Source organism: Eretmochelys imbricata, chromosome 21 (genome assembly GCF_965152235.1).
Source record: "Eretmochelys imbricata isolate rEreImb1 chromosome 21, rEreImb1.hap1, whole genome shotgun sequence".
In the NCBI taxonomy this organism is placed as follows: domain Eukaryota; kingdom Metazoa; phylum Chordata; order Testudines; family Cheloniidae; genus Eretmochelys; species Eretmochelys imbricata.
Genome location: NC_135592.1, coordinates 11,835,843 through 11,861,952, shown reverse-complemented (window position 1 = coordinate 11,861,952; position 26,110 = coordinate 11,835,843). Strand labels below are relative to the sequence as shown.

Sequence of the window (26,110 nt, the reverse complement as noted above, 5' to 3'; positions counted from 1 at the left end):
CAGGACCAATACCCAATTTTTGCCCCAGATCCCTAAATGGCCCCCTCAAGGATTGAACTCACAACCCGGGGTTTAGCAGGCCAATGCTCCAACCACTGAGCTATCCCTGCCCCCCCTGTGCGCAGTGCGCAGGGCCCCGGGGCCCCCTGTGCGGGCCGGGGAGGGGGCGGGGCAACGCCAGCTTTGCGTCACACTCAGCGCTTCGCTCACAGGCCGGCGCGTGCTTGGTGGTGCCGGCACCGCCCCGCCCTCCGCCCCTTCAGTCTGTCGGATCCGTCCCCGCCCTCCGGGCGTTGCGCATGCACTCGGGACCATGGACCCGTTGGAGGCGGGGCTGGGCTCGGGGGTGGAGCCTACCCTGGGGCCCCCGCTCCTCCCCCTCCGTCGGAGGGGGCGTTGCCGGACGCGTTCGGAAGAGCCAGGGGGCGCGGTCTTCCTCACGAGCTCGGCCTCGAGCTCGAGCGGCACCAGCGAGGGCGACGAGGACATCTGGTGGCGCGTGCAGAGGCGCGCGAAGATACCGAAAGTGCGCATGCTCCTCCCGGCGCGGCCCAGCTCGGCGCAGGCGCAGAAGCAGGCGAATGATTTAGAGCGCACGCGCGGAGGGCAGTGGGGGCTACCGGCTCTGGCCGCCATGGAGCGGAAAGGTGAGCGCGGCGCCTTCTCCCGGGCCGGGCCTGGCGGGCCGCCGGCCCCCGACACGTGCACCCGCGGCCGCGCGTCGGCCCCTTCGTCCCTCGCAGGCAGCGCCGCCCGGCCGTCCCCTGCCCCCCCCCGGGCGCGCCCCCTGCCCGCCAAACCCCCCGGGCGCGCCCCCTGCCCGCCTGCCCTGCCCGCGCGCGCCCCCCGGTCTGCCTGCCCTGCCCCCCCCCCGGGCGCGCCCCCTGCCATGCCCCCCCCGGGCGCGCCCCCTGCCCGCCCCCCCCGTCTGCCTGCCATGCCCCCCCCGGGCGCGCCCCCTGCCCACGCGCGCCCCCCGTCTGCCTGCCATGCGCCCCCTGCCCGGATTCCCAGGTCTGCCTGCCTCGCCCCCCCCGGGCGCGCCCCCTGCCCGCCCCCCCGTCTGCCTGCCTCGCCCCCCCCGGGCGCGCCCACTGCCCGCGCGCCCCCCCCCCCGTCTGCCTGCCTCGCCCCCCCCGGGCGCGCCCCCTGCCCGCGCGCCCCCCCCGTCTGCCTGCCTCGCCCCCCCCGGGCGCTCCCCCTGCCCGCGCGCCCCCCCCGTCTGCCTGCCTCGCCCCCCCCGGGCGCTCCCCCTGCCCGCGCGCCCCCCCCCGTCTGCCTGCCTCGCCCCCCCCCGGGCGCTCCCCCTGCCCGCGCGCCCCCCCCGTCTGCCTGCCTCGCCCCCCCCCCGGGCGCTCCCCCTGCCCGCGCGCCCCCCCCGTCTGCCTGCCTCGCCCCCCCCCCGGGCGCTCCCCCTGCCCGCGCGCCCCCCCGTCTGCCTGCCTTGCCCCCCCCGGGCGCTCCCCCTGCCCGCGCGCCCCCCCGTCTGCCTGCCTTGCCCCCCCCGGGCGCTCCCCCTGCCCGCGCGCCCCCCCGTCTGCCTGCCTTGCCCCCCCCGGGCGCTCCCCCTGCCCGCGCGCCCCCCCGTCTGCCTGCCTTGCCCCCCCCCGGGCGCTCCCCCTGCCCGCGCGCCCCCCCCGTCTGCCTGCCTTGCCCCCCCGGGCGCTCCCCCTCCCCGCGCGCCCCCCCGTCTGCCTGCCTTGCCCCCCGGGCGCTCCCCCTGCCCGCGCGCCCCCCCGTCTGCCTGCCTCGCCCCCCCCCCGCCCCCTTTGTCTGCCTGCCTTGCCGCCCCCACCGGGCGAGCCCCCTGCCCCCGTGCCCCCCCCCGTCTGCCTGCCTTGCCGCCCCCCCCGGGTGCGCCCACTGCCCCTGCGCCCCCCCATCTGCCTGCCTTGCCGCCCCCCCCGGGTGCGCCCACTGCCCCTGCGCCCCCCCGTCTGCCTGCCTTGCCGCCCCCCCCGGGTGCGCCCACTGCCCCTGCGCCCCCCCGTCTGCCTGCCTTGCCACCCCCCCCCAGGGCGCGCCCCCTGCCTTGCCGCCCCCCCCGGGCATGCCCCCTGCCCGCCTCCCCCGTCTGCCTGCCTTGCCGCCCCCCCCCCGGGCGCGCCCCCTGCCCGTCTCCCCCGTCTGCCTGCCTTGCCCCCCCCCGCCCCACCATCCGTCTGCTTTGTCCCGTCCCCCCACCCTGGGGCGCGCCTCCTGCCCCCCATCCGTCTGCTTTGTCCCGTTCTCCCCCCCCCCCGTCTGCTTTGTCCCCCTCCCGTCCGTCTGCCTTGTCGTCGTCGTCCCCCCAGTGGGCTTGCCCCCATGGGCATGCTCCCTGCTTCCCCCCAGTCTGTCTGGCTTGCCTCCCTGTCTCCTATCTACCTTACCCCCCACAGGGGCATGGCCCCTCCTGTCTGTCTTTCTGCCTTGGCGCCGCTGCTCCGCCCCCCCGTACATGCTCTCTGACTCCTCCTGTCTGTCTGCCTTATGCCCTGTGCTCTCTCCTTTATGTCTGCTTTCTCCCCACTTCATGCTCCCTGCCCCTTCAAACCTCTGTTTTCCTCTAGCATACACCTCCCACCTCTTCCACCCGACCCCATCTCATCAGTCTGCATTTCTCTCCCCAAGTTCTGGCACTTCAGGCCCGGAAGAAACGGACCAAAGCTAAGAAGGACAAGGCCCAGAAAAAGTAAGTCGAACCCCACTGCCAGCCAGCTGGAAACTGGTGTCCAGTGTGGGGTGTCGGACTTGTGCTTCTCTTGTATACACACAGCCCCTGGTTTCCTGCGCTTAGGTGGGAAGGAGTAAGGTGTAAGGTCTGGTGGCTCCATGTGGGCAACTGAAGGGATCTCCTTTTGGCTCTGAGGGCAAGGAATTTCCTCCCTCTTTGGGTCTATAGGGCATCCCTGGAGGGTAAAGTCTGAGGTTCCCCACAGTGTTGTTACCTAAAAGTCCCCTGTGCACCCCATTCTCTGTTAATGTAAGAACTGGACCATATCTATGAGCCTTAGAGGGGTCCATTGACTCTTGATCATTTAGGCTAGAAAAGCATCTCAGTTTAACTATCAGCCTATAGGATGACATATGCAAATGAGTATCCTGATTGATTTGCAGATGAGTTTAATAATGCTTTTCACTAAATTTACTAACCTCTTAGAGGCGGATGGTTTTGTCCAAAGTCTTCCTTTTAGTAAGCGAGATTAAAAGAAACATCTATTACACTGCAGAAATCCATAGTAGCTCCATAAATCTTTTTGAAGTGTTCAAAATATATTTCATGTACTCACTGTGGATTCTGGGGAGTGGGAGCTACAAATCCTGTTTGTTTATACAAGAGGCTAAATTTTAAGTATCTCTAGGAATTCAACTAACTTTAAAATATGGAAGAAGTTCCTATAATTGTTACATATATATTTTTGAGAACAGCTTCTGTAAGGTGAATTCATTCAATCACGTTGTATTAAAGAATATCTAACTTAGAAACTATAACTCTTCTAAACTATTATTATTCCAAGTACAAGACAATTAACCGCCTTCCGGGGTGGGGGGGGATGTATTGGTGGTACTGAAAATACGAATCTAACGGTTTTAATATCAAATAAATTGGGGGAGGGAATCAAAGTAATGCTTTTTTGCGGAAGGTACAGAAAAGGGATTGGCATCTCTGATCTTGAGCTATTCCCCATCAATCATAAGTTCTTACTTTATGTTCTGTCTAAAAGATGGATATCTGAGTGATTACAGAATTAAATGTGGCCTCCATAGAGGTTTGTATATTGTATCTACAAAGATTGTGATCACTGTGTGTCTACAAAATAACTATATCACTTTCATTATACTGCGGAGTTGGTTTGCGGAGCTCTTGATTCTGTATCTCGCTTTCCTTCCTTCCTTCGGTTTCAAGATTTCATAGAGAAAAGAAATTAAGCAAAACAATTATCTAACTCACTGGAAAAATCTGCCCACCAAAGTACTACCTTTTTAGTTGTACACATTTATAAACTTCCTTTCTATGATCTTTCATAAACTTATTTCAAGGCGTGACCACATCTCTTCAACTGGACAGAGCTCATTTGAGGTATCTTTAGATGGATTTTTTTGGATCTGGTTGTCAGAAATGGAGCAGACAGCAGCTCGCTTGTTTAAAAGGATTACTAAACCGTCTGGAGTCCAGGTCTACAAAGCAAACATTATATCATAGAAATGTAGGGCTGGAAGGGACATCAAGAGGTCAAGTCTTGCCCCCTGTGCTGAGGCAGGGTATGTTAGACATGCATAATATTTCTGTGTGGGAGTTAAAAAAATCAGGGAGCTGCATGGGTTACCATCTTTCATTATCGGCAGTACTATTTTCTTTCTTTCAAGCATTGACTTCAATTCTACAAGCATTTAATCAGATCTGCAAATTGTACATTAACAGGTTGTGAAGGTTTAAGGATAAAATACATACCAGTATACTAGCAAATTGAAATTTAAGATTTAAATGCAGAAAGCCTCCATCAGGACGCTGCTTAGTCCTGAATTTGTTTTGAAACTGAGTACTGGAGGTCAGCCACTTGATTTTTAGCCCACTAATAAAAATATACTTTTTTTTCTCTCTTGGAGGAGGTGGGCTTTTCAGTAACTCATGCTTTTGTGCCAGCGGAACGTCTTCTGTTATAATACTCTGTAGCTGTTTAACATCTTTCATAGAAGGATTTCAAAGCACTTTACAAAGGTGAGTAACTTGTATCCGTATCTTATAGACCAAGAAGAGGAGGAGCTCTCGGGGTTGAGTCATTAAACCCAATTTCTAGTCCTGACTCTGCCTTGATCAGACAGTGGGCAAGTGGTAACAATAATACCTACTTTTTATGAAGTGCTGTGAGAACCCAAGTGAAAAATTAAATACAACATATTGCTTTTAAAAAAGTCACATAGTGAGTCAGTGATAGTCATCAATAATACCCAGGCCTCCTGCAAGCTGAATTCTAAAATGTTGTCCTCTGCACATACATTGTATATCTTTACTGAATTTAGTTGCATGCCAAGGCATGGTCTTCAGATCTGGTGTATAAAGTTCGGCATTCTTAACTGACGTAGTGATTTAAATAGAATGTCCAAAGTGGCGCTAGTATCGTACGAGGCCCTCTAAAGCTTTTTTCCCCCTCCCTGCCTGTATTTTATTTGGCATGACATCACACAGAAAAGGATTTTCTGCTTGGACCTGTCCCGCTTGCGGGATGAAGGGAACACAGAAGTGGTAGAAAATATATTGTTGCTAGGAAGGTAGAAATTGTAGTGTTGAGGTAGAGACATTGTGAACCAATTGCATGCTTGTATTCTAGAGCAGGTCTAGACACCAGGTAATATCTGTGGGACGTTTGCAATAAGTTGGCATGAAGTAATAATCGAAGATTTTCTCCAAATGATGCTCCTGTATGAGTGAACCTGATGGATGTAACTTGTTACCTACTACACCTTGTGAGATAGGAGAATGAGGATATGTGGAAAGGAAAAATTGCCTTTGAGGGGTGATTAGGATATCGTCTCTATGGCTGCCAGATAACTTGTTAATCCCCTCAAGAACTGAGGCTTGCTGCAGTAAAGGATCTCACTGTTCTGAGGTTAAATGTTACAGTAAAACAGTTCAGTGTCCATTTTAACCAGCCTGCCTTGTGTAAATATAGTGGCCGTTACTTAAATTGGTTCTTGGCTTTCTATCCAGTAGGGTCAGATCTTTAATAAGGAGGAGAGACGAAAGGGCAATTGAAGAAAAATATTTTTACTTCTGAGGAGACACAGCTGCTGGTTGCAGTGGAAGAACAAATTGGGATTAATCATAAAATACTGTAACTTGGTGGTGTGTGTATTCCTGTCCTTACTCTGGGAGGATGGTGGCTCTTGTCTGATTAGCAACCTTTTGAACATCTGGCTAAGCAGCTTTAATTCTAAAAGCATTTTCCCTACTACAGTTGATCAACATGCATGTTGGACTCGGTCCCTAGCTAGAGAGTGGCTGACATGGTTAATGAATTAGTTTGTCACTCATGTTTTGCCAATTTTTAGTGCAAATCATTCTCTAAAATATACTAAGTATAAACTGTTAGTGAAATAGCAAATACTTTGTTGAGATATGTCTCAAATGGTGGAACAGAGATTATACTTAACGGAAAAATTAATGACTTATTTTCCAACAAGTCATAAAAAGAAAAGGAGTACTTGTGGCACCTTAGAGACTAACCAATTTATTTGTTAGTCTCTAAGGTGCCACAAGTACTCCTTTTCTTTTTGCGAATACAGACTAACACGGCTGTTACTCTGCAACAAGTCATGTTACAGATTTCACAATATCCGCTCTTTAACTTTTACCTGTTGCTTCAAGTTACCCAACAAATACTATTTCCACTTTATGGTATTTCCTATGTGTTTAAGAGGGGCAAAGGAGCGGGAGGGTGCAATCCTGTGGTAGTGTTGTACACAGTTAGGGTGGAGCAGGTGGTAACTTATTAGAGCCATTTAGATTATAATTGTCCAGAAGGTGGCCACTTCTTGCTTTGAAAATAATTTGAATCTTTTTACTACCTTTTTCCAGGGCTTGCTTTTTAACTTTTTGAACTACTGTGTATATAAAGAATGGGTAGGGAGAGCTCTTTACATGTAAAAAGTCAAGTTACTAGCCCTTAGTTATAAACTGAAATGAACTGTCAACATAGATGGTAAATTTCTGATGCTATCAGTTGAAAGGTTTTTAATTGAGAAGGCTGCTAGATATATTAACCATTATACTATATACTTTAGGGTGAAGGAACAGATACAGAGTGAAGTAAGGAATCAAATACACAGAAGTGTCTTTTAGTAACTGGTGACCAAACAGGAAAGTCATTAAAGTATCTGAGGGTGTCCTGAATGTTTGACCGTATATAATGTCTTTAGTCAGTCAATTCCATAACTGCTTACTATAGGAAGTTCTGGCATTTGTTTGACTGTTAAGTTTTTTAGTGGTTTTTTTAGTGGTTTTTTTTCCAGTGAATCCTGTCACCCCGTCAAATTCTGCCTGCCACCTCCCTTCCCCACTCCCCTTATTTTCATTGAGTTTGTTACTCCAGGAGAAATCACACTGAAATTGATTAGTAGAATCTGGCCCTCAGTGTTTTCCCTCCTTGTTTATCCTACATTGTTGCAAGGCACCATCTGTACAACAGCAGTTTTACAAAGTGTCTTTTTTATTAAATCCTTGGTAATGATGGAGTTGAGGTTGAGAGAACTTTGCAATATATTTCCAGTAAAATTCTATATGTATTCTTCCATAATCAATAGAACACTTGGTAATTAAAATGCATTTGAATGCCAACACTTTTGTTTGGAGCAAGGGCATTCAGGTTGTGACATTACCCCTGCTAAGCTTAGTGCTTGTGATTCTTTAGTGCATTGAAAATTGCAAAAACTCTGTGCTTCAGCAAGAAATAGTTTTGTCACTAGTCTGCTGGGTCATGTGAAACAGAGCAAGTGGAGATGCTGCAAAATCAGCATATATGTGTGTGACATGAATTCCAGTGAATCAAAATACAATGGGAAAATCTAATTTCAGCTCTGCTAATCTTGAGTATCCTTAGTTAGCTATAGCAGCAGTGAGATATAGTAAGAACATATCTAAGGCAATAGCATTCTTTGATCATGTTACAAGGTTAATTTAATGAGACTTGTATCATATTGTTTATATTGGACTACATCCTGCTTTTGTTGTAGGAGTTCTAGTACTTAGAATTAGAATTGGTGGGTGTCTAAGGTGATATCAGCCCACAGATGTTAGCTGTTGTCACTTTGTAGCTGTCAAAAATGCGTCAGTTGTAAAGTCAATTTAACAGGGAGCCAATTTTAACTGAAAATTTCTGGGCTTGCATATTCACTGAAGTGTATATTACACCTGTAATTGTGATGCTGTGTGTCATCTTTGAGCATTAAGTGTACTTCCTGTAAATTATAATAGAACTAGATATACGAGGTCTCTGATGGTCTGTTTCTGGGAACTTTGATATTCAGTGCAGTTTATATCGCAAACACTCAGAAGATGGAACTGTTCTATCTGTTGTGAGGAAAGATCTGTTGTGTGATGCTGCTGAACTTAAAACTCGAGATTAAAAATGAGACTAAAAAATTCACTCAAATTCAAAGCAGTTGTAGAAAGAACTATTTGTTCCACACCAGAACCACTAACCCAAGAACCTATCCTTGCAACAAAGCCTGTTGCCAATTGTGTCCACATATCTATTCAGGGGACACCATCATGGGGCCTAATCACATCAGCCACACTATTAGAGGCTCGGTGGCCTGCACATCCACCAATGTGATATATGCCATCATGTGCCAGCAATGCCCCTCTGCCATGTACATTGGTCAAACTGGACAGTCTCTACATAAAAGAATAAATGGACACAAATCAGATGTCAAGAATTATAACATTCAAAAACCAGTCGGAGAACACTTCAATCTCTCTGGTCACTTGATTACAGACCTAAAAGTTGCAATTCTTCAACAAAAAAGCTTCAAAAACAGACTCCAATGAGAGACTGCTGAACTGGAATTAATTTGCAAACTGGATACAATTAACTTAGGCTTGAATAGAGACTGGGAGTGGATGGGTCATTACACAAAGTAAAACTATTTCCCCATGTTTATTCCCCACCTCCAACCCCCACTGTTCCTCAGACGTTCTTGTCAACTGCTGGAAATGGCCCACCTTGATTATCACTACAAAAGGTTCCCCCCCCCCCCTTGCTGGTAATAGTTCACCTTAAATGATCACTCTCGTTACAGTGTGTATGGTAACACCCATTGTTTCCTGTTCTCTAGGTATATAAATCTCCCCACTGTATTTTCCACTGAGTGCATCTGATGAAGTGAGCTGTAGCTCATGAAAGCTTATGCTCAGATAAATTTGTTAGTCTCTAAGGTGCCACAAGTACGCCTTTTCTTTTTGTTTCATATTGAATTCCTTGAACCACAGCACAGTATAAACAGACGCGATTTTTTTAACCTGATCGCTAGTTTTCTTCATGTCAGACTGTTGAAACAGACCTGCACCTGACTAGTCAGGTGCATGTCCAGATACTGACTAACACACTGGCTTTCCCATGCCAGATAAGATGACTGGTTCATCAAATCTGATATCCTGCTTCCTGCAGTGGTTTATATCTGATGCTTCAGAAAAAGTGAGTACTTTGCATTCTAGTTCTCTAGTGTTGTGTATGCAGGGAGTGAAAGGGTTGCAGCATGAGCAATTCAACCCTGAAGCATGGCATTTCATTACCGTTGGCATGAATAACTACAAAGTTAATAATGGTGACTATATAGCTATAGTATTTGACTTGTCTTTCTGTAGATTATCCTCTGCAGTATTTCCTTTTGATTTCTGAATGTACTGGTTAATTGAGTGATCCTTTGTCATGGGACATGGTGAATGAGGGGTTGACTTTTTTCCCTGTACTGTTTATAGCTTAATACCTCGAGTTCTCTCTACCTAGTTATTTTTCCCTTACAGGTTAAATGATCCTAGGTTTTGAAATCTCATTTTATGAAGGTCATCTGCTCTTCTTTGTCCTTTATTAATATTGACTGTAGCCTGTATTTTCAAAAGTGATTAATTTTGAATGCCTAGTGTGAGATACCTTAAAGGGACCTGACTTCCAGAGGATGGGCACTCGTCACTTGCTGGAAAGTGGGCCATTTAAGGTGTCAAGATGGGCACCCAAAATTGCTCGATATGTGAAACTTTAGCATTGGTTGGGGTAGTGCTTGGGAGGTGCAGTGGTGGACCAGGAGAGCCCCATTGTGGTGGGCACTTGACAAACACAGAATAAAGGATGGTCCCTACTCTAAACAGCACTGAAGTACAGGGACTAAAAATAAATGCAGTACTTGGATTGGAGTGTACTATTGTTTGATACGCCAGGGGCCACATGACTAAGTGGCTAAAACGGGAATGGAGTTGAGTCTGAGTTCTCTTCCTGATACTTCTGGTTCACATGGACTTCAAACAAATCACTAATCTTTGTGCTTCAGTTCACCCATCTGTAAAACAGGGGGAGCTTTCCGTGTGAAGCCCATTGGGAGTCTCTGACAGATGTTGTCAATGCAAAATATTCTTCTGTTTTCAGTCTTTCCTAGCATGCCCAAGCACTCTTGTAGGTATTCTAAAGGCTTTTGCAGTGGACCCACACATTCATTTGAGCCAATGATGACTCTTAAGAGGCTTCTATCAGTTGAGAGCCAATCACTGTAATGAGAAAATTCTATTATTTTGTGATCTGCATCAGTTATCTAAGTAAAACTTCAGCTATCATGCTGTTTAATCCACAAACGCATTTAAATTAGTCTAGAATCTGACTGTTATTGCTAACTGAAATAGTCTAATGCCATCAGACTTCACCAACTCTCTCCCCACCCCATCACTGGCAGCAAAGAGGAGATGGAGGAAGCAGCCACGTTGGAATTCAGAGAAGTAGGAAAGGGGATTGCTCAGGGAGGGTCAGTGGGCAGACAAGAGCCAAGTGTGGGTGTCTGCTCCGAGTGGCAGGAATGGAGGTGTGTGAGAGCAGACTGGGGATAGAAACAGGGTGTCGGTGTCCTGTCACCCCAGCATTACCACCCCTGGTGGAGATGCAGAGGTGGTAGTACAGCAATGGTCCCCAGCCTTTCTGTGGGAATAGCAATATGCTGTGGCGGGCACCAGACACTCTGCCGCCAAAATGCTGCTGATGAGCACGGCCGCTGGAGAACCGGCTGTTGAAAAGCGGCAGGAAGCGTCTCCAACGAGAAATGGGAACGCTTCTTGGCAGCATTTCGGCAGCCGGTTCTCCAGCGGTGTGTCCTGCGGGCACACACAAATGCTCTGACAGGCGCCATGGCACCCCCAGGCACCACATGGGGGACCACTGTAGTACAGTTATGAGGAAACATCTCAGCTAGCGTAAACAGGTACAGCATTTGTGTTACAAAACAGTCTCCCATTTATTTAATCTAAATAGTGGTGCGCAATTCCCATAGTCCTACAAGTAAGGCTCTTGGGATGTACTGGGGTCTGATCAGTCACTTTTCTGCCCCCAAAACAAACACTACTTAATTGAGGGCTCACAAGATGCAAGTCAGTCAGCTTCCCTCTCCCCATCTTCACACCCTGGTAAGCAGGGAGTTCACTGAAACCAGGGGCACAGGAGAATGGTATTTATGGTGGCTTCTCACTTTGTATATTACATCTCTTCAACATCTCTTTTGTATTTCCCTTGGAATATCTGCTGGTCCTGACCTTCTCAAGTTTGTCGTCAGCTTCTTCCTTAAAGGCTTTGCCCTCCCTCAGGGCTTTGGGTTAGGTTTTTCCTATTGCTCTTTTAGTTAATACCAATGCAAAACCTTCCAGAAGCATTCAGAACACATGTCAAAAGTTGGTGACTTGCCCACAAGATTTTTCATTCAAATACAAAAGTGATTATCAAACTGCACATGACAAGACATAAATTAAACTCTGCTGGTTTCCATGGAAGCCCTTCACAGCTTGTGCAGCTGATATGGCACAGTTCTGTTTTGTAGAACTATTAAATGCTTGTGCAGGGAGTGGGAGTGAGGAACAAGAAACTTAATCATTTCACTTATGTGTACATTAGCACAATCTTAATGTGGAATTCAGGGGTTCTAATCTTCACACTGAACTCCCACTAAACAAAAGTGCTTGTATGTGTTGGCTGCTATGAGAAATATAGCTTTTTCAAAAAGAATTATAAGAATATCTCCCCACCTGTGAGTTCTTCTCCTGACAATAAAACTCCTGCTGATGTAGTTTAATAGTTTCAGAAGTATAAAGCTATAGATGTCACAGGCCTGCTTTTGTTTGCAACTACCAATTCTGTGTTTGAATAAAAGGGAGGGAGAATAAAAACTTATGCCGAATTTGCGGGAGAGTGGGTGGATCTCCTATAATTACAAAATATTTAAGAACAAAAACTACAAGATGGTAACTTTGCTTCATAAAGTATGAATTATATTTGGTTCCCCAGCTCCTTCAAATTTAAAAAGTTTCAAGGATGTAGCTGAAACGGACTAGCAAGAAGTTGTAACAAAGGTACATATGCAGGTTTCAAGGTAGGAAAATGGTAGGAGAGTACCAGTGTCACAACTTCAGTGTGTGTGTGTGTATATATATAATATATATTAAAACTATTTTGAGGAGTGTGTGTGTGTGTGTGTGTGTGTGTGTATATATATATATATATATACACACACACATACATATATATATCACTAGAAAAATAACTTGGTGGTGGGGAGGGGTAACCTGGAAACAAATTCTGTAATGCCAGACTTGAATTTCTACTACAGGACTGAATCTAAATAATAATGACTTGTCAAATTTATGTAGAGATCTCAATGTTGTTGCTCTGCAAACCTTGTGGAGAAGAAAAGAATGGAGGCTGGCAACAGAAGCAGGCATTCTTTTGACGGGATGTATATTAATAAGATCTTGCCTCACTCATTGCAGGTGCTCTAAGAAACAGCAATTAGGCAGACGTAGTTCTCTTGGGGAGAACTTGACCTGATGTACTAATGTCAAAAGCAAAGTTGGGGTGGGTATTCAAGGTTTAAGAGCCTAGTCAAAGGCTTTAGTCTCCTCCTGGAAAAAAGTAAAAACACCTTATTAACACCTTGTCTGTGAAGCAAGATCTTGCTGCGAAGGGCATGCAGACATGAGAAAACATGGGCAAGATGAGTACAGTGAAAACTGACTGGAAAACTTTTGGAAGAACTCCAGGATGAGTCGGTAGCAATATCTTATCCTTGTAACTCTTAGGTTTTGACTCTGCTGTGGAGACTAGACTGGCATAGTTAAATTACTATAGCTGTACCAGCATACCATGTTGAAGACACCGCCTTTGCCGACTGGAGAGTTGTTTCTGTCAGTGAAGGAATACCACCTCCCCAAGGGATAGTAGCTGAGTTGATGGAAGCAGTCTTTTGTCAACTTAGCTGTGTGTACACTAGGAGTTAGGTCAGCAAAACTACACCACTTGACATAATTTTTTTTCACACCCCTGGCCAGCATGGCTATTGTCAATCTAATTTAAGTGCAGGCCGGCCTTAGTTTACGCTGGATTATTTAATACACTCTGAAGATTGCTCAACTGAAGTCTCTCTCGTAATGGGGATAAAACCTTTCACATAAAACTTAAACTCACAGCTAGCAAATGGCTCAAAGGTTTCATCACCTTTGTATAGATGGGGCTGATGGCCTCTGAGAGGTGACCTGCAAAACGGGGAGGCTGGGTTCTTTATCTACTGTGAAACTGTTGCACAGTTCAGTTGCAGCTACTATAGAAGTGAAACCCGAGTACTTGACAAGGAGGGTAAGAGAAGGGTGGTGTGACTTTTTAGTTAGCACTTGTGTAACAACACTTGGGGAAAAAGCTGTTGGCTTTCATCACTGTAGCCCTCCATTTAGCACAAGCGCCATTTTCACATCTGAGCTGCCAACAGGTACGCACAATTGAAGACCGATGTAGCATTTCTGATATTTCCAAGGGGCGAAAATATTTTAAGTTTATTTTTCGTACAAAACAGCTACAAAAAGGCACCGGTCCTTCCTTTATTCTTGGTCACCTTAGGGAAGGTTTAAATGCCTTTCTAGCTCCTTAGGAATCTGACTAGTGGGTGTGCAGAAAATAAATTGTTAGATGTGATAATGAAATGCAAAAATAGCCAAGTAAACTCAGGTTGTGTATGCTGGCAAGTCTAGAAATCTTGCACCTTCGTACTAGCTGTAGTGCAGTCTATTGATAGTAACAGCATAGAGAGCACTAACATAGGCCAGCTCAGAACAGAGGTAGATGGCATGGTGGTACCAGTGGCCAGTCTACTCTAGTGCTTGGCTATTCTTGATAACATCAGTGGAGAATGGGAGAATAAGAAAAGGTTCCATGCAAGCAGGGTGTCTGATGGATAAAGACTTTATCTTCTCTTTACCTCTCTATTTGGGCTAGTTTAAGCAGTTAGGGGACAAGTGAAAGGATCCCTTTCAGCCTTCTCTCACCAGATGGCCAAACCTGAATGCCCTTCTAGTAGATTCTCACAAGAAGCTGAGGAGCCAAACTCTCTTGCAACGAACAGCTGAGGTTGACGGAGTAATTGTGTTATATTCTGTAAATACACAGTAATTTGTGGCTATTGTGTTAAAAATACTGCATCTAACTAAGACTTTTCTAATATGTAGATGTTGCCAAGTGGCTTTGACAGCTTTTATTAAATTAAAAGGCAGTGTTGAATTTACTAAAGACTATTTAACTGAGGGAGTTAAGTATTCAATGTTGACCCTAAGCTAAATATTGATTAGGGCCCAATCCTACTGTCCTTACTGAGAGGAAATCTTTGACTGATTGAGATTTGCCTCAGTAAGTACTACAGAGTAAGATCTATAGTATATAATTCTGAGTACTTCTATCAGAAAGCATTATTAATTGCCAAAAAACTCTGAAATTGTACATTAATGTCACACTTCTGCTGATGTTTCCCCTTGTGTATTCCACCAAGCAGAAGATAAGTGTGCCGACATACCTTTATGGCATCCAAGAAAGATGCTGAACACCTGGCATTAGAAAGCTATGTCCAGTTAATATTTTTAAACTATTTAGAACATTCTCACATCTTTGTGTGATTTAACAAAGGATGAGGAGTTCTGTCTGTAACCACAGCTGTTGGAGTTCGGAATAACTTCAGAAAATGTTTCTTACCTTGATCAGCCTCCATTTCCTGCCTTATTGCTCTGGGGTTTCTATATCAAAAGGGTTGGACTATCAGCAGTTAACGACACTCATGCTCATTGGAAGCTGTGAATCTAGTGGACTGTTGAATATGCATTGTTATAGCCATGTCATTCCCAGGATGACAGAGAGGCAAGTTGGGTGAGATGTCTTCTGTTGTTGAGAGAGACAAGCTTTTAAGTTCCCACAGAGGTCTTCTTCAGCTCTCTGTAAGCTCAAAAGCCTTTCTCTCTCCCTCCCCCCCTCTCCCCCAACAGAAGTTGGTCCCATAAAAGGCTGTCAAATAGGCAGATAAAATCAGGAGATGCTTTTTCCAGTTCAGGAAGATAAAACTGAATCTGATGGAATTCAGCATTTCCTCGGGGGAAGACAGTAGAATCGGGTAAACATCAAGGAAATGTGGTAAATCGATTTATGTTCAGCCCAGAGTATGACTAAATTTGCAGAAAGATCAGCTGAGAACAACCCACTCCGTGTTGCTGCAAGGCCCTTTACCTGCAATGCAGTGCTATGCAACTGCAGCTAGGTGGTGGAGACAAATCCTTTTTCTCCCTCTCTCTCGCACAAAGCTTTGCTGCTTTCAGAGAGAGCCAGCACTCCACCGGTGGTGTAGGCACCTCTGCTGCCTGAACAATCTGCCAGCTGATTTGATTTTTTTTTTTAATGGCTCTTTCGAAAACTGTTGGTTCGTCTTCAGGGGTATCTTTATCAATGGGAGTCCGTGCTTCGTGCAGGTAGGCTTTTCTTTTGTCTCATGTGAACTATTGCTCTTCTTAAGGGCTTCCTTGGGGGGAGGACTTGTGTCCCTAGATGAAGACTTTTGTGGATGAAAAGTCCATGAAAGCTCTCAAGCTTGCCTTAGAATACTGCAGCTTGACGTCATCTTTTCTTCTTCCTTAAAATATTATCTGATCATGTGATTGCAGAGGCAGGCTGCAAATCTAGTTAATTCTTGAGATTAATTTAGGAGGTAGAGGGAACAAATATAAAAATTCAGGGTGCATTTTTGTGCAGTATTGAGCATGGTAGTTTTAAAAATCACAATCTCTCTAAATTCTGCTGAGTAGCTATAGATCACCCAAGTGTGATTTCTTTCTAGGCTTCTTTTAGCATTTTTACTGTACTGACAGCTATTTGCTTCTTACTCCCTCATTTTAAATACAGGCAATGGGGCTCTCGTTCTCTCCTGCAGCCCTTTCTGCCTCTTTGTAGGCTAGGGTGTCTGAGTGAAGGATGCAGACAGGGTGGATGTTATGAGGTTTGGTTTTTTTTGTGTGAATATTTGGGGGTTTGGTTTTGACTGAATTCTTGTTCTTTATTTAGTAGAGAGTTAAATCTTGTTACTTACTTTGATCATTAGGGTCCCCTTTTGATCTGGTCCTGCAGTTGGCATTTTAGAAGTCAGGCTATTATGGGGAGTCCGATGCCTTCTAATGAATTTGAGTAGTAGAGCAAAGATGGTTTGGAGGAGAGAGTTTTTAAATTTTAAATGGTATGGTGATCTGTCTCCATGTTATATGTGCCTAATAATAGGGGAATAATTAACTGTAGTGTAGAACGGTCATGTCTTGCAAGACTGAATCTCAGCTGTGGGACAGTCAAACTATAGGGTGCATCAGACACCAGATGGTCAATAGCCATGACATGTTAGTTCCATTTAGGATGGCGGGGGGGAGAGGCGTCATAAATTTCCAGCAGAATGGCCTAAGTCGTTTCTGATAACTTCCTTGATGCAGGAAGAGCACTGCAGGAAGAGCACTGCAAAGTACATCAGTGGTTTTCAAACATTTTGTTACGGACCATTTAAGATGAATCTTCTTGTGGCCCCACGTTCTCATCCGTATCCCATACCTTCCCTGAAGCAACCATGTGGTACTTGGTTACATGAAGGAAAAAAATCTTAGGGCAGTATTGAAGAGACTGAATGTGATGGGTGTGGCTGCTGGATTTAAATTCCCTATTCAGTCTGCTGTCTCCCTGGTTGTAAACTGGGTATTTATTAGCACCCAAACTCTTCTCATTGTTGCAGCTCCCAAGGCTCCCATCCATCATAGCACATCTGGATTACTGAAACCTCTTTTTCTGGCCTTGACTGTGCAGTCTTTCCCCACTCAGATCCATTCAGAATGCTGCTGCAGAGACAATTTTCCTAGCCGGTTGCTTTGACCATCTCACCCCGCTTTGTATCCCTCCACTGGCTCCCCTTCTCTAGCACCTCAAATATAAGCAACTTGTCTTCACTTTCAGGCCTCTTCAAGGCCTATCCCCTTCCTACCCATCATTTTATTATTCACTCCATCATCCACTTGCTAAGTTTTCAAACTGGTCCTTGAAAGGAGCAACATCCTTAAAGCCACTTCATTGTTGTTCTTCAAATCCATCCTTAAAACTCCACTTTGCTAACAGGTAGTCTGCTGGTGTGCTGAGACAGCTACCTATCATGCTGACCAATATTGTTTCCTTGTACTCCCTCATATCTCTGTATCCATCTGTGTCCTGTCTTAGGACAGGACCACCTTTTCGTTCTATGCTTGTACAGCGTCGAGCCCACTGGGCTCCTGATCCATAAGGAGTATTGCTAGGTGCTATGATAATATAAATAACACAGCCCTAGCCACACCACGTTCCTTTGCAGTTTGGTTCTGTCCTCTTGTATTTGCTACCTGCCCTAGTGTTGGGGTAGCATACAAACTTGTTCCCTTTCTAATTTTCACCAAATAAAGTGACAGACTTGAACTAGCTGTGCAGGGTGCAGAGAACTGCTTGGGTTTTTTCCGTTTATTTTTAGCTTAAAGTCTTGAACTAGGCCAAACGACAGTATTGGGAATCATTGATTATTGAATACAGATAGATGCATCACGGTAGTGTGGTAATCTGCTGGAAATGTTCGTGTGGTACAGTTCAGGACCAGTGATCTGCATGACTTGTCAAGTGCTGAATTCTTAAAGCGCTAGGCCTCATGATGCCCTAAAATAGACAAGATCAACTGTCAGATTCTCTGGAGAACAGCAATTTTGATAGTTACATAAGTCTTAATAGGCTCCTAAGATTAATTGCCTTGTTCAGCTTATACAAAAAAAGATTGAAATCCTCATGAGTAGTGCAGCATGTGCATGGGAAAGGGTTAAGTGAAACTTGCCTTCACATCCTATGGCCTTCCATTAAAATCAAACAGATCCCTTGTGCAAATGTAAATTGTAGAGTGTGCTCCATGCTGTCATAAGGTGACTAATGTGACTCCTATAGTTCAGTTCTGAACAGCTAAAACTGCAGTCCACATCTAATACTGTATTGACTGAAGTGACCAGCACTTGCCTCAGGCTTAGTCTACGCTCCAGAGTTAGGTCAACCTAAGGCAACTTATCTACATAATTACGTTAGTGTACATATTACAGCCTTGCTCTTGCTGATGTAAGTGCCCTACTACACCAACATAATAACTCCATCTCCACGAGCAGCTTATGTCGGTGTAATTAGGGCGACGCAGTGTCATGTAGAAACTGTTACTTGTCAATTTCCCATCCTGGAGTGAGGAGCCAGATGTGCTCTCAGCCCCCTACACCACCCCTCTTAAGCTGGTGGAAGTGTTCCAGGTGTAGACGTGCACCACTGGCAAAAGGAGGGTAGTGTTAACATGAACCACTGCGGTGGTTATAAGTCAACGTAACGTTTCTAATGTAGACATGCCCTCGTGATCGTTGGGTTTTTTTTTAGCAACATGGGAATAGAATTTTAAGCAAGGTGGATCGGAGGCATCAATTACTAACTTACGAAAACAATAGTTGTAATACAGTAGAACTTTAATTCACACTGAGTAAAAGATTCATTGTAAATTACTGGATCTTGTCTTAGTATGTCATGCTATAAAGAAAAGATGATGCATTGATATATTTTGTCAACTGTAGTTTTGTTTTATACTTACCTTCTAAAAATGCAGTCTTAGTGATGTTATATATTCTATTACTACAGCGTTCGTACAGTGCCTAGCACAACAGGGCACCGTTCTAATGGATGAACCAAGTACTACCATAATAAACATGACTGATACAGAGACTGCATGCTTACTTGTGCATTATATAAGATTGGTAGGATAACTCTGTGAAGGGGGTTGATTAGCTCTGTAAGGTTTTATGTCTAAGTATTTTTTGATTTGCTTTAAAACAGGTGAAAGACTTCCCCTTTTCAGGACTTTAACTGGCCATTGCTAATGGCACAGTTAATGCAACTGATAAAGCACCTATTCTCTGCATTTCCCAGTACTTTATCACAAGGGGATGAAAACCTTCCTGCAGCCCTCAGTTAATAAGCATAAACTGAACACTGACAGCTAGCAACTAATGGAGAAGTGGGGAGAAAATGTTACTCTGAACCAGTTTCCATAGTTCCTTTGAGTATTTCTGGATTTAGAGGATATCATCCCTTAAAGGGACATTAACAGCTAGTTTCAGTGTGTGGCTTTGAAACTGTCATACACTCAAATTTTAACTTATGTTTTTGGGCATTTAAATACCCCTTTACAGCATTGGAAACCAAAATATTGTGCTGATGCATGAGAACCAGAAAGTGACACTGACCAACTTAACTGTTGTTCCTGCAATTGACCCAGTACAGCATATATGGTGAAAAGCTAACTAGACTCTGAAATTTTCATCTATAGACCTCTCAGTTCTTAGTAAGAGAAAAGAGGGATCTTTTAAATTACTTTCATCTTCTGTATTGGAGTACAAAAGGCACAGGTTTTAAAATGGCAGCCACTTAATAATTTTCTTGAAGGGCAAGTTTTTAATTCCTCTTTCCTTACAAGATATCTTTTCAGCTCCTAAGATCTGTTTTATACCAACTGCTCCTCAAAGCAGATGGTGAAAGTCTGCTTCACTGAGAAGGGTCCGCATTATCAAAGAAATGTCACTGAATCCTCTTAATCTGGGATGGTTTAATGTAATGGGCATAACGTTAGTCTTAAACTAATTAACATTTTTTACTCATTTATGGTCCTCAGATTCAATATAAATAGTGCCTTTAAAATAAAAATTGCTAAAAAACCTCACTGACTTGAAATCTTTAGTGTGAAAAGGGACTGGAAGAACTCCTGAGGGCAGTAACTTATCTCAGGGGATCAGCTGGGTTTTAACTCATTGTGAAAATTGTGCACACTTCTTGTTCTCTCTATAAAAAATGCTCTAGAGAACAGTCACTTGCGTTTCTCAGATATGAAGAGGAAAGAGCTGCTGTTTATATGCCACCTGGCATTTCGGAACCTGGGAGTGAAAGCCTTTAAATGCGAGAGCAGGTTTTCTGAAGGCCACTTACTGTCGTTCTCTTCTCCCCTTTCTCTAGTCTCTCTCATGGAAGAAAGTGAAAGCTGTTGAATGGAAACCTAATGTGTCTGCAACTTTATGTTCATGCTCTCTCTCAGGCCTGAAACTCAGCATCGAGGCCCTGCTACTCATTCAGAGAATGATCTCCCTGAACAAGAGGAGGAAATCCTGGGATCAGATGATGATGAACAGGAGGATCCAAATGATTACTGTAAAGGTGAGAGGTTGCCTCTTTAGACTCATGCTAAATACAGTTTGGTGGCGTTCTCTCCCCAGAGGACATTAAACTGTGGTGTCTAATCTGATACGTTTTCTTGGCCAGATCTACAATTACAGACTTATATCGGTATAACTATGTCACTCAGGGGTGTGGAAAAATCCACACCCCATGAGTGACACAATTATACTGATCTAACCGCCGGATGTAGACAGCACTATGTTGGCGAGAGAGCTTCTCCCGTTGACATAGCTACTGTGGAGGTGGATTAGCTACGCCCACGAGAGAAGCTGTCCTCTGGTAGTCATAGGCACGTCTCCACTTGAGCACTACAGCAGTGCAGCTGCGCCAATGCAGTTAGTGTAGACCCTGTCCCTTGTCTCCTAAGAGGTATGCAGAGCAGGAGAGAGTGGATAAAGAGAATCTGTCAGAATGGGAAGCTAATCTGTGACTACTGTGATGTGGATATTAGAATTGTCAGTCGATAAGATTCTTCAACTTTTCCACTCTTGTTAGTGAGGTCTCCCATCACTCAGGAAGAGGTTCCTTTTGGCTACCAAACCAAGCCAGGATCAGCTTGAAATTTTTACCTCTAAGATATGGGGATAAGTTTGGTCCTCTCTGTTCTGTCTGTGTTAACTTGCATACTTTGCACTCTGGTCATCAGGACACTTGACAAACCCATTACCCATCTGCCTCGAGGAGGAAAGAATTAGCTGAGCTGTTCCTGGAAGGCATGTTTGTCAGCTGTGGAAGGGAGATGTCTAAATTCTGAGACTTTAATCTCTGCTTATGGCAGCATTTTTTTGGAGTCACATTAAGATGGCAAAGCCATGCAGCTGCAACTACCTAGTCTGTCCCCTCCGCCACCCCTTTTTTTTAAAGGTCATCTGAAAGGCTCTTTACCTGTCCAGACCTGAGGGTTCTGTTTTTAATGCATCATTTAAGGATGTCACCAGTGCTCAGATTATTCCCACAAATGAATTTATGGGTATATTTTCTAAAACAGCACACCTAGGTGTCCAGCTCTCTTTGACTTTCAATGGGAATTGTGCACCTACCTCCTATTTTTGCCTTTGAGTACCCCTCTAGGCTCTGCAGCCCACTGACCTGTGTGTGTGAGAATCTTTGGTGTGTTACAGGTAACTGGCAGCGACAGTTCACAGGCTTTGGAAACCGTGCTCTAAGGCTGGTTGTGCTCACTCCTTCTGTGTTAATCTGCACTGGTGAAGTGCTAATGTAGCCAGCAAACACTTGCCTAGCAACTGATCCAGGGCATTTGGTTCTCCCAGTGCAATCCCTGAAAGCTGCTGCCCACTCTTCAGTGATAACTTGTCTTTGACAGCTCAGGACACTGACTCTGTCCTCTGTCAAGATGGCCACATGAAAAAAGCCAAGATCAACAAGACACAAATATAACAAAAAAGCACCTTCTAATTTTGAGAACCCTTTTGTTTTCATTTTTTCCTCTGTCCCCTTCCCTTGGGATTCTCCTGAAAAGATCAGAGGAAATGCTTGCACGTTTTGGAAAATAGAGTGGAGTCGGTTATGCCCACCATACTTCTCTACCAAGCTCTCCTTGCAGAGCTCCTCTGGAGTAGTTAAGGGAATGAGAAGAACTCTGGCTATACAGAGGGACCCTGAGCATTCCTGTCATTGGATCCTGAGGGAAACCCATGAAAACTTAATTCAGCTACATAGTAAAATAAAAACAAAATGAAAGGGGGGGGGAGAAACTATCAAAGAAATGAATGAAAACAATCAAACTTCTTCCCCCCTGTAGCATATTCTGGACCTCTGAGCCCACAGATAGCTCTTCATGCAGGTCAGAACCATTCAGTGCAGGCAATGGGAAAAAGCAAAGAAGGGAACAAGTGTTAAGTCTACACTGGTGACCGTAGATATTTATATACTTTGTCCACGGGGCTGTCCCTGACATTTTGGAATAGGTGTAGTAATCCATAGGCTCTACCACACCAGCAGGGAGTTCTCTGCACAGCACTGTGTATACTAAAACAAATACATGGGGTAGATGTCCTACTGTGATGGACCCAAGGCAGCACAAGTTACAGTGGAGCACGTATCAACAGTACATGTAGGAAAGTGCATTGCTTTTGGTGTTGATGGCACGAATGGTAGCGAGAGAGAGTGCGCTCTGGATGAGTTTGGCCAGGTAAATAACAGTGCAAACACTGACAAACTGTTGTTAAAGAGGCTTAATTACAAACACCTGTCTTAAAAGGAGTGTTAAGACTGAAAAGTCAAGCTTTCAGAGGTTAGGAAATGCCAGAAATAAGGTTGTCCATGCAACATTAATTCAGCCCCCTTGTGCATGTGTATTGTGACAGTCTTGAATTATGATCACATTTTTTTCACAGGCCTGTGTCTCATCCAATACATGGTATTGGATGTTGCTCACTGTATGGATAGTTATTGAATATTTTTACTTTATCCTTACTGTTCACCAGTGTCTGTATCTTATTTACTGCACACCCTTCTGACCCTGTTTTGAATACAGAATTTATTAATTTCCTTGTGGGATTTTTAATGACACTCATCACCAAAGAAGGAGTTTTCAAATTTATCATCACAACACCTTCAAGATAAGGTGGTGGTACCCTCATATTACCGATGAGGAACTGAGGCATAGAGATTAAGGCCAAAAGTATCTGCTAATCTGAGTGCCTAATTTGAGACCATTAGGGTCTAATTTTCCCCCCAGAGTGCTTATGGGGGTTATACACTTGATCTATTTAGAATAGATCTCCATGGCCTTCAGTTGCAGCAGAGAGTGCTCAGCACTTCTGCAGCTCAAGTCCCAGGTATCTCCAATTGTGTACTCAGGAAATGAGGAACAAATTAATAGCCACTTAGGAGAGATTTCATTTTAAGTGACTTGCCCAGTATATTATTGAAACTTTATGGCAGAAGCAGAGAGAATTCACTTCTCCAAAGTGGCATTCAACTTCCTTAACCATCCTTTCCCTTCCTGCAGTCTCCTGCCTCCTTCACAACACTCACTCCAATTCTGCAACAAAATGAAGTAGGGGCTCTACAGACAGCAACTCATTCACTACACAGTGGTGATTTAATCCCTGAGCAACATCAATTTTGTGCATTGAATGAGGCAGACGTTTTGTGGGGGGGCGAAATAGTATGTGATCATGTTACTAAAGACTCTCAATGCATATGCATAACTGGACCAAAGAAATGTTGCACAGGAAATCTTAATTATAGCATTTTCCAAATTCCAAATGCTTGATTTTGCACCCTTAATATCTTTATACATTTTCCTGTGTTAGAAGAACATCATTTTGAAAAGAAGCTGGACTCCCACATGAGTCATGAGAATGGTTGGACCCTTTAGATCCACAGCACAAACTTCTGTCACTTGAGCTAATGGAGTAGCTGATAGCAGTAGCAGGCTGTCATCTTTGTGGATCAGCCACTAGAGGGAGATGAAATTTACATTTTTCTAGGGGGTTTCCACAGATACTTGTCATCAGCAAGTATGTTAGACTCTGGAATCCAGGGTTCAATTCCAAGTTCTATAGGATTGTGTGTTCTAATGGTTATAGAGACCCCTCTGTCCCTGTCCCTGTCCCCTCCTGCCTTCTTTAGTTTCCCTGTCCCTGGCTTTTCATCTCTCAGCATATTTCAGTGATGCTACTTTCTTCTCCCATGCTGCCCAGACACCAGGAGGGAAGACATTGGGAATACAGGAGAGACAATATCCCTGCTCTCAGTTCTGGTGTCTGATGCCACAGCTCCCTGGAGCAATTTTAGGGAAAGTTCTAATCAATCCTGGGATGACTCATACTCATTTTGCTGGTGAGGATAGTACATGTGCAGTCCAGCCCACACAGGATCTGCTGGAAATGTTTGTGTGGTACAGTTCAGGACCAGTGATCTGCATGACTTGTTAAGTGCTGAATTCTTAAAGCCCTAGGCCTCATGATGCCCTAAAATACACAAGATCAACTGTCAGATTCTCTGGAGAACAGCAATTCTGATAGCAGTTACATAAGTCTTAATAGGCTCCTAAGATTAATTGCCTCGTTCAGTTTATATAAAAAAAGGTTGAAATCCTCATGAGTAGTGCAGCATGTGCATGGGAAAGGGTTAAGTGAAACTTGCCTTCACATCCTATGGCCTTCCATTAAAATCAAACAGATCCCTTGTGCAAATGTAAATTGTAGAGTGTGCTCCATGCTGTCATAAGGTGACTAATGTGGCTAGTGCATCTGAAACCTTCAGAGAAGTTAGCTGCTGAACTCTTAACACATCTCTGTTCAGCATCTGCAAACAGTTTTCAGAGGCTTATAGTTGGGTCCAATTTGGGGATTTTTTTTTTCCCCACTGGGGTAGGAAAAGATTCATCTCTGAAACCAGCATGACCACCTCCTTTGCCTATAAAAGCATCTTCATACTAAATCATTCTAGTTCAACTTTAATTAGAGCATATTTTCATATAAACTTAGTGGGGTTTTTTACAAAATGCCAAGGAGGAAGCAGTGAGGCTACTCTAGCAGCATTCACATGGAGAAAACACTTATGTGCCCATTACGTTTAACTAGCCTATCAAAATGTGTTGAGTGAATTTTTCCTAAGCCTTGGTTCTTGCTCCATCTGTCTGTTCTTTGACATCCATATGATGGTTTGAACTGATAACTTCCCATTTACTTCTTCCAGGTGGTTATCATCTTGTGAAAATAGGAGATCTATTCAATGGGCGATACCATGTGATCCGGAAACTAGGATGGGGGCATTTTTCCACTGTGTGGCTATCTTGGGACATTCAGTAAGGTTTTTGTTCTTTTGCTGGCATTTCTGCCAAGAATCCAGAGTAGATAATCTTTGCACAGATAAGACTAGCAGACTTCCCTTATGATCTTGCATGTGCTGTGCATACAATGTCAGAAAAGATTATTGTATTAGCTTGTGCACAAGTATTAATATTTATGTTGCATGCCTGTATGCAGAAAGAATGCTTGTGTGTTCAGCTGTTTCTGTTCCAGCACTTCAGGCCAGTCAAGGTATAGTTTACCTTAAATGTATAAGGCAAGGAAAACTAACTGGGTGTTGTAAGAGCCCTAGAGACAGTTTTCACATGAGTGAATTGGAACTTATCTTCCTGTGTTACTAAAGAAGCAATCCTTAATAACCGGGTCTTGGATGTGCATGAATTAAGAGAATTCTGGAGACCATGTCTTTGAATAGGAGATAAGTTATCACTAACTTGCTATGTCTGTGTTTAAGGGGGAAGAGGTTTGTGGCGATGAAAGTAGTAAAGAGTGCTGAGCACTATACAGAAACAGCACTGGATGAAATCAAACTGCTGAAGTCGGTGAGTGCCTGAAGGCAGAAAGCTCTGTTCAGCTTTGTCCATTTTCAGAGTTAATACCCCTCTCAGTTTGGAAAATGGCTCCTGTACTCAAGGATCATCTCTTGGTTCCATAGTACATGGGAGGAGTGGGTTACAGACTTAACTGACTAGTGTAGTCTCTGACTGGGTCCTATTTTTGTTTGATCCATAAAGGGGTAAAAGTGAACAAAGCTGACAGATTTACTTAAGGAACACAGTCCAGGTTTTAACCTCTTTTACGTGGTGGTACTTTATCTCCTCCATCAGGGACTACCATGAATATTGGTTATGGCCAGGTCCCATGGTCATACAATAATTGAAACTCCTTGCCTCCTAATCTCCACTTTGCACCTCCCAGAGCTGGTGGCTTTGCTTTTCATTTAAGTTTTATTGGTCAGATGATAAAATATTAATGTTATGTGCTGTTTAATGGGTTGTAGGG

General features: G+C 44.7%; 1 protein-coding gene across 2 annotated transcripts in view; it reads left to right on the top strand.

Annotated features, from left to right (window-relative positions):
- The first annotated feature begins 313 nt into the window (after positions 1 to 313).
- The window catches only part of SRPK1 (SRSF protein kinase 1), a 45,502-nt gene continuing 19,705 nt past the window's right edge, over positions 314 to 26,110 (top strand). The window contains exons 1-5 of one of the 2 annotated variants that reach the window (XM_077839067.1): positions 314 to 647; positions 2,614 to 2,674; positions 20,185 to 20,303; positions 24,996 to 25,104; positions 25,563 to 25,650. In XM_077839067.1, the coding sequence (XP_077695193.1) occupies positions 314 to 647; positions 2,614 to 2,674; positions 20,185 to 20,303; positions 24,996 to 25,104; positions 25,563 to 25,650 (711 nt within the window). Of the gene's footprint in view, positions 648 to 2,613; positions 2,675 to 20,105; positions 20,304 to 24,995; positions 25,105 to 25,562; positions 25,651 to 26,110 lie in introns of both variants that reach the window. The other variant, XM_077839068.1, reaches the window with a different exon arrangement.